Source organism: Hypomesus transpacificus, chromosome 9 (genome assembly GCF_021917145.1).
Source record: "Hypomesus transpacificus isolate Combined female chromosome 9, fHypTra1, whole genome shotgun sequence".
NCBI classification, from domain to species: domain Eukaryota; kingdom Metazoa; phylum Chordata; class Actinopteri; order Osmeriformes; family Osmeridae; genus Hypomesus; species Hypomesus transpacificus.
Genome location: NC_061068.1, coordinates 9,470,757 through 9,482,715, shown reverse-complemented (window position 1 = coordinate 9,482,715; position 11,959 = coordinate 9,470,757). Strand labels below are relative to the sequence as shown.

The following is an 11,959-nucleotide window of genomic DNA, read 5'->3' as shown; positions in this document are numbered from 1 at the left end:
AAGGAACAACTAAATTTACAGGACGTTGAGATGGAAAAGAAACATGCCAATGGTCTCAAGCGTGGCTACAAATTACATTTGTGAGCATATAGGTGTGCCATTTTTTGCTGACTTATTGATTATGCGACAAGAATCTGAGCTCAAACTCAACATGGGTTGGTGTGCGTCTAGTGGCGATCCTTTAAATGGCTATTCACCATCTCGGCCAGTTAGCGGCAGCAATGAGCCCGCTTGTCCAGCAAACTAGAATAAAAACGTCAGCGAAGAAGTGTTAAGTTTGTAAACAGAGGGATATGGCTGACGATAGGGGTGGAGGCGACAACAACGAGAACATGGGCAACCAATTACAACTAATACCTGGTACTTACAGAGCTTCAATATATCACTGACCAGCTGAATGATGCATGACTGCATTTTGTTAATTGCACTTTATTGTCTTGCAACCAAGCAAAGACTCATGTTAGCTAACTAGTGCTAGCTAGTATGTAGCCTACTTGGTTTCGGTCTTGCTTAGACAGCAAGGCCACGGGTTTTACTCATTAATTCACGCAACACACTTGAATTATGTGAATCTTCCTCTTCAAAGCCTGTATAGTGAGGGCTGACATGTATTTAGTTTGAATGTATAGTGTACCTGTGTGCCGTGGAAGTGAAACAGAAAGTATAATCCAAATCACAAATGTGCATAGTTGGTGTCCAATTTTCCAAGCGTTCCATGGAATGTACATTATAGGCCTATACAGATTAGGAAGTGCATTATGTGAGAAGCTTAGTCCTATAATATGTACTGACTGTTTCATTTTATGGTAAATCCATGCAGATGAGAGCACATAGCAGGGATGTATCTTAAGCAGGAGGCTGGGATGGATTATTCAGATGCAAAACATATCGTTTTTGTCCTTTGATATGATGCAGGCAATGAGGAAGAAGAGGAAGACGAAATGGAGACCGAAGACCGGGACAGTGAGGATGCTGAAAAGCCCAGCATTAACTTTGACCCCAGTCTTCCCACTTCACACTCTGTGAGTAGTTCATCATGGAAATGTCGTACCTAACACAATTTGATCTTAATTGAATAAATCACCCGATGTAACTTCCTGTTGGACTGTAAGAATATCTGTTCCTCACCTCCCTGGGTCTTCCAGTACTTGGGCGCAGACATGGAGGAGTTCCACGGTCGTACAGTGCATGATGACGATAGTTGCCAGACCATCCCAGTGCTGCCGCACACATCAGTCATGTTGATCCCTGGGCAGACACTGCCGTTGCAGCTCTTCAGGCCACAGGAAGTCAGCATGATGCGCACTGTAATCCAGAGAGACCGTACCTTCGCCGTGCTCGCTCACAGGTACAGAAATAGGAATGAGAGGGAGATCCAGTTTGGGCATGTGGGGTTAAATGTTGTAGGGTAGTGACAGGGAGAATGTTCAGACAGAGCCCGAAAGGGCAAGACCTCAATGAGGCAAGTATCTAAAATGAATCTTCTTTCAATTGCATGTTCTGTATTCTTCCCAGTGACACAGGTGATCCACAAGCTGAGTTTGGGACCACAGCTGAGATCTATGCGTACCGAGAGGAGCAGGAGTATGGCATCGAGACTGTGAAAGTGAAGGCCATTGGCAGGCAGAGATTCAAGGTCCACGAGATCAGAACTCAGGCTGACGGGTAATCAACAAGCAGAATCAGAACTTCTCACACCCAATTCATATTAACTAGTTTATACCAGAGATGGACACACTCAGATCCTTGTTTATACAATAATTATTGATATTTACATGAAGAATGTGTATTTGAAGGGCCACAGCTACAATTAAGAATTGGATATCAAAGTAACCACTAGAGGACACACTCCCATCATGTTCCCTACGGTCTCATTCAAATCAACCCCCCCCCCCTCCTTTTTCTCTATCTCTGTCTCTCGCTGTTCCCTGTCACCACCAACAACAAGTATACAATAGATCTGACAACAGTTATCACTATCACTGGCGGTTTGGCAATTGTGGTTGTTGTTTAAAAACAAAATATATACTGCCTCCTATCACTAGAAGCAACCTGCTGTAGACCCTTTCAACATCGACAAGCTCTTCATGTCATGGTGTGCCTGCAGAAAATGAATGGATCTCACTTTGAGAACTCACTGTCTCTTAAGTGTGGAGGGCTGAACATTTAGTTAAGCATCATTTGGACTTAAAGTATGCTGCTTTTTGGTGTAGCGATTGTTCTGTTAAAGTGGCGTCACTGTCAAGTGAATGTGGACATCTGTGCTAAAAGAAGTGATGTTTTACATGATGTAGATGTTTTAATGCTGTGTCTGTATGTGCACGGTACCAAGAAGGACACTTCCTCATTAACGAGGCCGTGTAGACTGTATTATTCTTACAAAAATAAATACTTTAAGGTAGGTAGGTTTGTAGGATCTTTTAGTTCATAAGTATTTAGAGCACATCTCTCATTACTCGGTTGCCTTTTGATGCAACTCTCTCAAACCCTCTTTTCCTCTCCCTTCTCAGGATCAGACAGGCTAAGGTGCAAATCCTGCCAGAGTGTATCCTACCAGACCCCCTTACAGCGGTGCAGCTGACTCCCCTGTCCCGCCTCCACATGCATCCCTCCTCCAGACCTCCCACACAGAGCTGCAAGCAGGCCCAGTGCTGGTGGAACACTTATCGCCAGGTCAGACACACATGCACATACATAGATATGTGTATTGTTCAACCCTACCACACACAGGTTTTGGATCGCTACTTCTTGTATGGGTCTTATTTAAAAATGATAAGCCACAGAAGCTAAGGTGACATTTCCTGCAAAATATTTACTCACATAATTATCACTTTCTTCACGCCCTGTTATTCAATGTCAGAAATTCATCCCATGTCTTTTTCTTTATTAATGGTGAAATGATAAACTGTGCTATTGGTAGGAGTGAATTTTAGTGTAAAAGATGTCAGGTGTGTGGGGATGGAGAAAAGGGTGTAAGATCTAGTGCTGTGGCCGGTGGTGTCACTTTTTCTTCAAGGTTTAGTTGATGATGACTCACTTACCCTAGAGAAACATACCTATTGGGTAGGTCGCTAATGATCAAAGCTTCTGCTGAACGGCTAAATTGGCAGTGTCCGTGTCACAATACATAGTTGCCATGTCATCTCAACTCTCATTAGCATTTTTATTGCTTTCGCTTGTTGACGAAAGAGTGTGACGAGAGTGGGAGTGACAGGGTGTGGAGAGCTACATGATGGGGAGGCAAACTGTCTGTTTAGAATGTTGGAAGAGATCATCTTCAGTTATATGTGCTCTTCATGCTGGTGAGATCAAAAGGGGGAAAAAAAAGGAAAATTTGAAGGGTGTTAAATAAACCTGGCAACCACTGATGCAATGTCACCTGTGTTTCTGTGTTTGTTACAACAATACCTCTTAAAGCCCATTTAAGGTAAGGATTGTCCCTTACCTTAAATGTTTCCTGCAAAAACAACAAGAAAAGAAGAAGAGCAACACTCTAATAACCTGTTGACACCTCCTATATTCTCCTGCCTTCCTGGAAAAGCAACTTATTTCTTTTCTCCTCAGAGGAAGTTCCAGTGTGCAAATATGACCTCATGGCCACCCTGGGTCTATGCCCTCTATGACTCTGTGAGTACTGCAGGCTATCAGGGGTTCTCCCAATGGCACACAGAGACATTGAGGAACATTGTAACACATTTTTACTGTACACTTTTGATGGGTTCTAATGTATTAAGACAAGCATCACATTCACTCATCAAGCTTGTGTCCTGGGGTTGTGTTTCCCCAGGAGACTCTGATGAACAGAGTAAAGAAACAGCTTCACGAGTGGGATGAGAACTTGAAGGATGATTCCCTCCCTACAAATGCCATTGGTCAGTAATTTGAGGTTTTGAATTCTATATCCCCCCTTATATCTGGAAAATGTGTGTACCTGCATCTTTCTCTTTTGTCTTATTTCTCTAACGTGACACAGCTTCTTACCCTTTCTTTCTTTCTTTCTTTCTTTGCCCCTTCCCTTCTCTCTCGGCCTAGACTTCTCCTACCGAGTAGCAGCCTGTCTGCCCATAGACGATGCCCTGAGGCTTCAGCTGCTCAAGATCGGCAGTGCCATCCAGAGGCTGCGCTGTGAGCTGGACATAATGGACCGGGTGAGAAGGAGACACGCACACGCTTAACATGCCTAACCCGCCTGACACCCTACCTCGTACAAACAAACCTGTTCTCTCCTTGCCGTGACCTGTTTGAAGCCCTCCTTTCCTAATGTACTGTGGTATATTTAGCTGTTGCCTATATATAGAGATGATCATTACCCCCCTATCTCCGGTTCTCAGATGCTCTTAGTGAGATGCTCCCCAGGCCAGGGACCAGGGGCCTCTTTCAGTGATGAAGCACATCTCCCTAATCTTAAGCCCCTGTCCCTCAGCAACATTGCAACAGAACTTCCTTTGCACAGCAGTAAGACCATTCTACTCCAACACTAATTTAGCAAGGTCCTCTGGCATACACAGTTGAGTGCCTTCACTCTGCATCAACAGCCCAAGGGAAACCCTGTTAGTGTGACAGTGGCATAAGCACGGCACACATGTCTGGAACACAGTTATTAAACTGTTAAGCTCTGGAATACCTCTAGGTTTGTGGCTATGTTTTTTCTATTTCTGTCTCCCTCTAACCCTCTCTCTCTCTCTGTGTGAGAGACTGTCTGAGTACATAAAATAGAAAACATTTTGCGTAACAACATACTTGATAGAACATCAACCCATATCCTACATCTTATACATTCTCAAACAGATAGATCCACAACATTCAGTCATATCGCAACATGTTGGGAACCTGTATGTTAGTGATTAGCTGGTGTTAAACTCTTATAATCTGCAGAGGGCAGTCTGAAGATGTCACACATTTACAAAGAGGCTTCACAGAGGCCGACTTTTGACCATACCCATCTGTTGGGCCAATTACAGTGCCTGTTAAATAACCATGTAGAAGGGGAGGCAGCTGGTACGATTATCAGAAATTATTTTGCTGCTGCATGCCTGGTGTACTGAACATGAAGTCCTCATGGCAATATGTTATGCCCCAAAAGGGAAGGGAAGTGACAAACAAAGAACACAACATATGTGGCCGTAACACAATACAACTGTTGAACTGTGTCTATTCTCTCTTCCACAGTGCACTTCTCTGTGCTGTAAGAACTGCCACGACACAGAGATCACCACTAAGAATGAGATCTTCAGGTGAGCTGGAGGTTGGGTCCATGTCTCACTCTGGTCTCACGCCTGGTCTGGATGTGTCTGGAGGCTGGATTGACACACTGTCTTCACATTATTGATTGTGTTTTGTGCAAGTGTTTTCCCGAGTCCCTTCTCCGTGGGGGCCACTGTCAGCTGAGCAGCGGGGGTTATGTTACCAGAGCTTTAGATGAGACGGGCGTTGATACTAATGGAATCAGGCTGTCTCTCATCTGTCAATTCAATCATGTCCCGCACCCTCCCCGTTTCATGTGTCGCCTCGCCAACTCTGTCCACCGTCTGGCTAGAAGCCAGGGTCTTGTCATTGCAGGGGATTAATGGTCTGACCTTTTTAGTTCAATTGTGTGGACACACAAGTATGACATTTGACAAACCTACAAGGGCATAAACAATCACAGGCTTGGTTCATATCCACACACACACACACAGATTCCAATCAACTATGAAGCCTGCATTCGATTGAACAATGACGCGTTTCTTTGAGGCCAGACAGTGTACAGTTGATTAGAATAAAGCTGAAATGAAGAAGATGACCCGTGTTACACCTCCACTTAGCCATCCTCTCTGTTAATGGCTGTGTAGTCATGGGGATAGTTGGCCTGTCCAATTGAAATGGTTGATTTGACTGAAAGATCCAGCATCCATCACAAGGAACAGAAACGTGCATGTTTGGGATTTTCAATCTCATTTTAAGGCAAGCATGCAACCAAGAGGGGAGCCAGTGAAATGATCCAGGTTCCTGTGTGTACGTGTGCTCTGTGTTTGTGCTGCCCTGCTAGAGAACAACCAGACCCTCCATCTGACAACTTAACTTGAGGTGTCCCACCCATTTTTCACCTTCACATGATGGAGGGAGAAGTACACTTCGTATTCTCTGTCCTTGTCACAGATCTTAAATGATAGATTTAACCGGATAGATTTCAATTTGGAATTGTGTTCTGATTTGTAAAATAACAAATTGACGGCAAGATTAGTTTTCAGTTCAAATCTTGTAGTCTAGTACACTGTATCTTAATCTGGTTTTAGTTTCAGCTCTGTCAAGCCCTCCTAGGATGCTAACTGCTAATGCTAAACCAATAGAGCTTGTCTAACAGGATCTCTCCCTTTCCTTTTCTCTCCGTCTGTGTGTCTCTCTTTCTATGCCTCTTCTCTCCCTCCATCTCCTCATTTAGTCTCTCTCTGTATGGCCCCATGGCAGCTTATGTTAACCCTCATGGCTATGTCCACGAGACCCTCACCGTCTACAAAGCAAGCAACCTCAACCTGGTCGGCAGGCCATCCACACTGCACAGCTGGTTTCCAGGGTAACCCATATTTCCCCCACCCCCTTCACCTCTGTCTCATGCCCAACTCAGTGGCTCATGTTACGTGAATACTGACTCACTCAAACAGATGGACATAGGATTGTGTGCAAAAGATTCTCTGCTTACACTTTTGTGTTATTCTAAATGAAAGATTAACCTCAAAAGGGAGGTTTTTATGAGAACCGATCATATTACTGTTAAAATGATTAATTGGCTTTGTGTTTGCAGTTCATGGACATGCTTCCTTACTATATTTGGGCTGGAAGTAATCCCACGCTGCTAGTTGCTGCCAGTTGCAAGTCTATGGCTCCTGGGTGGACAGTCTTTTTTTGGCATTGCATCAGTACAATATGTGGTGCCTTATTAGAATTCCTCAATTTCTCCTCATCTTTCCAAGGCTGCTTAGTATTCCAGTGGGTACTACACCAGTCTGTCATTATGTATCATTGTTAACTGAGGTGGTATTGACCCAGCCTGACTTATCTGGAGAGGGTTGAGGGAGAGGCCAGTTCTGTGTCAGCAGCTCAATCACTCTTGTAAAGTCTAAACACCCCAGCCTTTAAACAGCGCCTAGTCACGAAGCACATTTGTTATTTTACTGCCATTCTTTGTAACTGCCTCTACTTATGCTCACAGTGTGTATGGTGGGGATGAAAGAAAGAGAGAAATAATTTAATCATAGTTGCTTGCACACAGCTCCAGAATGCAGTTTCAGCCCCAAGGTTTAGAACAGTCTTAGCTGGACAGGTGTCAGATGTAAGCTGCAGTTTCTCATCAGTGTGCCTGGCCTTGGTTGTGACCACATCAAAGTGCTGCCAGGACTTAGATCGGTGAAGGAAATTAGCTGGTAGCTGAGAAAATGGAGATAAGTGAAGGGATTGCATTGATTAACCGCAGTCTGGGTAATTTCAATATATGAGAAAAAGGGAGAGTAGAGCTGTCTTTGTAGCGACATATCAGCCACCGGTTAGCCTCACTCCTCACCCAATCTTGCTAGGTTGAGAAAGACAGACCACAATCCGTATTTCCTTCCTCAGGTACGCCTGGACCATCGCTCAGTGCCAGACCTGTGGCTCTCACATGGGCTGGAAGTTCACGGCCACAAAGAAGGACTTGGCGCCGGCCCGCTTCTGGGGCTTGACCCGCTCTGCCATGCTGCCAAGGATCCCTCAGAGTGAAGGGGAAGAAGGGGACGAAGGCTCTCGCCTGCTCTGCCTGTGACCACCGACCATAACACACCCCTCGGCACCCAGGTCTTCTACCAGACAACCTTTGACAAAGGTCTCCCCCTCGCTCTCTTCCTGTCTCACTCTTGCTCTCCTTCCCCCAACTAATCAGTACCTCCCACCCACCCTTGACGAAAGCCCTGACAGCAAATCTATCATGTTAGTGTAAAGGTCATATAACCTCTCAGTGACACTTTACAACACAGAAAATGAAGGAAAGAAAAAACTAGAGGGGCCTGTTTTGTCCTAAATTAAAAGAATGGGGGAGGGATAAGGTATACAGGAGGGTGAAACCATTATTGATTTGGGCAGGCGTATCATCCTAATAGCATGCTACTCTTACATCTACTGCTACTTTCTGCTAAAGACCAACACATGCTCGGTACTATATGCATCACCCTGTCCACTCCACCGTACGGTGATGTGTGTGTGTGTGACCCTGCATGCAGTCAAGCTGGGAGAGACAATGAGGGTTCCAAACACTTGTCAGGAGAAATTCCTAGCCCCTTATTAGTGTTTCACAACAACTAATCAATAGAGATTCACTTTGGATTCAGGTCCAGAGTTAGACCTACGTCATTCTTTGAGACAGTGTACTTTAGCAGAGAGATAAACTATTCAAGATTAAAGATGGAACTTGTTTATTTTGGGAAGATCATATCATATGCTTTGACTTGGGGACACAAGGCTGTGTATTGATATTTGAGAGTTTAGTCTGGTGGCCAGGCACAAATGTGCCTGCATTTTGAGCAAGGTGGAATGACAACATGTCTGGCTATTATGTCATGCATTTGGGACATGTTATTCATTTTCTTTGTATTATAACATTGATTTGTCAAAAGAGAATATGTAAAATACATGTAGAGAAATTGTACTTATATTGATATTTTGTAAAGAAAGATAGGGTTAGGGTCACAGGATACTGGACCTATGAAGACGAGCATCACTTTGAGTTTCTTCATATTTGTGAGTGAAGGCTTACATGTTCGATGCCTGGTGTAAAAATGACTGGGTTAGGGCAGAAAGCACTGAATTTACTGAGACTTTTTTTGAGAACAGCAGTCGATCCTTTCCCTGATTATTTGTGTTTGGGATGTTTGTGATTACTGACAAGGTTTGTTGGTGTACTACTGGACTACTGTTTGTTCTCTATCAGTGTCTTATAGGTATGTTATTGCAGAGTTATAGAATAACCTGGAACAGTAAGTGGTAAATTGCAATGTCATATCAAGAGTTGAACTTTTTCTTTTATCAGTGGCTTTTAAATTGTACTTCTAGTACTTCAAAATTGCACTTCCAAGGTTATTTTGGCTCATGTTTGTAAAAATATAACTGTAACCAAGCCATGATTGCAACTCTGGTTTGATATAACTACATTGTATCTTTGCTGGTCCCTTCCGTAGCCTACAGGTATTTCCAATGTTGGAACAAGTACGTCTTTGTTTTGAAGTGTCACAAAGCAAAGTAATTGGATGCAATAAATGTTTTACATTACAACATGTTGTGGTTGTTTTATAAAGCAGAACAGATCTTGGACACGATTTTCTTTCCCCCAATGCTCAGTGGAGGATTAATTTCCGGTGAGTCTAGAAAATATGTGGTGCAATGAACTCTCAGTCCAGTTCACATTGACACTAATGTATATTTAGGTGGTCTTTGAACAATATGAATAAAATTGCTTAATCTGTCTTTTGAGATTGTGCTCCCCTCAGTTGGTAATAAACCTTGCAATGCCACCAGGTTCCATCCATTGTGATTAAGAAAAACTTTCCAATAACTATATTATAAGTATGTCTCCCTTGTTTTTAATTATTTATTTTCAGAAGGTAAGATCATTTCAAAAGATTTTGATTTGTGAATAGAAAATTGCTGAATATTCACTGGTTTTCAAGGAACTATCTCGCTAGTAAACACAAGTGACTTGAAATGAACTCGGTCTTGCTGGTATCTAATAGGATGTATTCTACAGTGTACAGTGATCACTGAGCATTAATACGTTGATATAAGAAAACACAAGAGACAAACATCCAGGCTTTTAGCAGCTAGGCAACCAGACCAGGCCACTCTAATGAGCAGCATGTCTTTCTGAATCACAGGCTGGACAGTGGACAGTGGATGGTCTTCATCTTGCCATGTGCCCCACCCAAACCTACTTTGGCATATGATCACTTGGAATATTTTAGAACAGACAGCAGAGTCCTTGTTTTTATTATGGAATGACTTGTTTAGAGCAACTTAAAACAGGAAGCTCCTCAAGAAACTTCCTGAAAGATTTTCTGTCACGTGTGGTGTGCCATGCTCTGCTCAGACAACTGGAGGGTTTAAACACAGGCTGGTGCCTTTCTCTCATCACTTTTCTGAAAAAGAAAGGTGACACACTCCTCAGGCGTGTGAAAAGAAAAATGAAAAGAACAATTTGTCAAAGAAAAAATTGTGAGTGCTGAGATGCTAAGATGTGAAGAGGATGAGCTCATGAAAAGAACCAAGATGTGAGAATGCATGAAAGAAAGGTGGTTGTGACTGAGAAAGGTCAGGTTTCACCCAACACATATGGGTGGCAAGCTAAAACGGCCCAGTGCCCTCAGGATTCTGAACAGACCACTACCAGCTACGCCAACATAAAGCTAGTGATTTGCTGGCGCTGGTGGTCTGTTTACATATCTAAGAAGTGAGTTTAACCAATCTACACCAGCTACACTAGCACCAGTTTTCCAAAAAATTAAAATAGTTCGTTTGTGTGTGTACTTTTGTATAATGTGTTTACTGGTGCTCTGTACTATAAAAAGGAGCTTGTAGTTACACCAGCAGTGGGTAGTCTACATTCCTCACAGTCTTACTCTGCTGAGGGAGTGTGGACAAGAGGCAAGTGCCACACACCTGGCCCTGGTTCTCCAGGTAGACGTGACAATCCCACAGGGAAGAGGAACTATGGAAGTGTGCCCATACTTACAGAAATTTACAAAATTTAACATTTTGATTCTGCTTTTGTCTCTCATTCTTGTCTAATTCTCACTCTCTGATCACTCAAGTCCTTTAGGATTCCTTAAAATGTTCTCCCTGAAACTACAATGAAATGTTAGATAATGATCCTTAAAACAATTCAGTTTACGTCCTTTTTCATCCTCTACATTTGTCTGTTGTCTCTTTCTCTGTCTGTATTTTCCTCTTTGTCTCTCTGTCTTTCCCTCTTCCTCCACTGTCCAGGAAGTATTTACACTGTACAGCACGATGCTCTGCTTAGGTTGACAGCTTTATTCATCACACCTCCTTTAGCTTTGGATGCACTGCACTACATCCGATGCAGTGTCAGGAATTGGTGAACTGAAAGTCACACAGACATTCTCAAATAATGATGTTAGAAAAGGAAGGCCTGCTGCTTTTTTGTAACTAGACTTGAGAAGGGTGTCATGCACTAACCAATCCTTTTTTGCACAATGACAGACACCAATGTCTTTCATGTATGTGAGTAAATGTGCAGTGTGGAAAAATCCTTTAATATTTAAAACAGAGCGGGATAAAGCAGGATGCTTAAAGCATGAAAAGAAAAGAGCAATTATGATTCATTTGATGAGCCCTGCCATGTGAATTCTAGGAAATATGCCACATAAGCAGGAAGAAGTAGTTAGTGTATTGTTTTTTTGTATGTGTTTGTGCTCTATTCTGTTGGCACTTGTCTTTATGTACAAATGTGTCTTTTACAAACAGATGCACATACACACATATTCCCAGTCACATGAATACCTTCATATAAGAAGAGAAGGATTCCATTCAGCATAGTTATCCCCTCCTCTGCACTACAGTGATTTGGGGAAAGGATCTATCATAGAATTAATAACTACATTTTCAATTTCTGGGTGTGATTTACACCATGACCAATGTGCTTGCCCGAGGACTCAGAGAGCATGTATAAGGTATCCAAGAACCTGGTGCGGATTTCCAAGTTTACACAACAATAACTTTGGTGTCTGATGTCAGATTATCAGTGTAACACACTGCATGGTTTCTCAACAGTAAAAATGAAATTGATTTACCGCTATTTGCCTTAAACCGCAGTACCCAGCGTGTGTTATTCCGATAAAAGATTGTTGTTTGTTTCACATCCCACATTGATGTTCCTGCTAATTAATCCTCTTTCAAAGGTGCTCATGGGAAAGAAGGTTGTTGAATGTCATGTAATGTC

At 42.8% G+C, this 11,959-nt stretch overlaps 1 protein-coding gene across 2 annotated transcripts; it reads left to right on the top strand.

Moving 5' to 3' along the window:
- Positions 1-253: 253 nt before the first annotated feature.
- On the top strand, positions 254-9,276 carry crbn (cereblon). 2 transcript variants are annotated; one of them, XM_047025341.1, is made up of 11 exons: positions 254-360; positions 916-1,022; positions 1,146-1,348; positions 1,516-1,665; positions 2,511-2,673; positions 3,565-3,627; positions 3,788-3,872; positions 4,033-4,148; positions 5,170-5,234; positions 6,422-6,553; positions 7,591-9,276. In XM_047025341.1, the coding sequence occupies exons 1-11, from the start codon at positions 294-296 to the stop codon at positions 7,772-7,774; spliced, it is 1,335 nt and encodes a 444-aa protein (XP_046881297.1). In that variant the 5' UTR covers positions 254-293; the 3' UTR covers positions 7,775-9,276. The 2 variants fall into 2 exon arrangements, with proteins under 2 accessions (XP_046881297.1, XP_046881298.1); XM_047025342.1 differs by lacking the exon at positions 6,422-6,553.
- Positions 9,277-11,959: the final 2,683 nt, after the last annotated feature.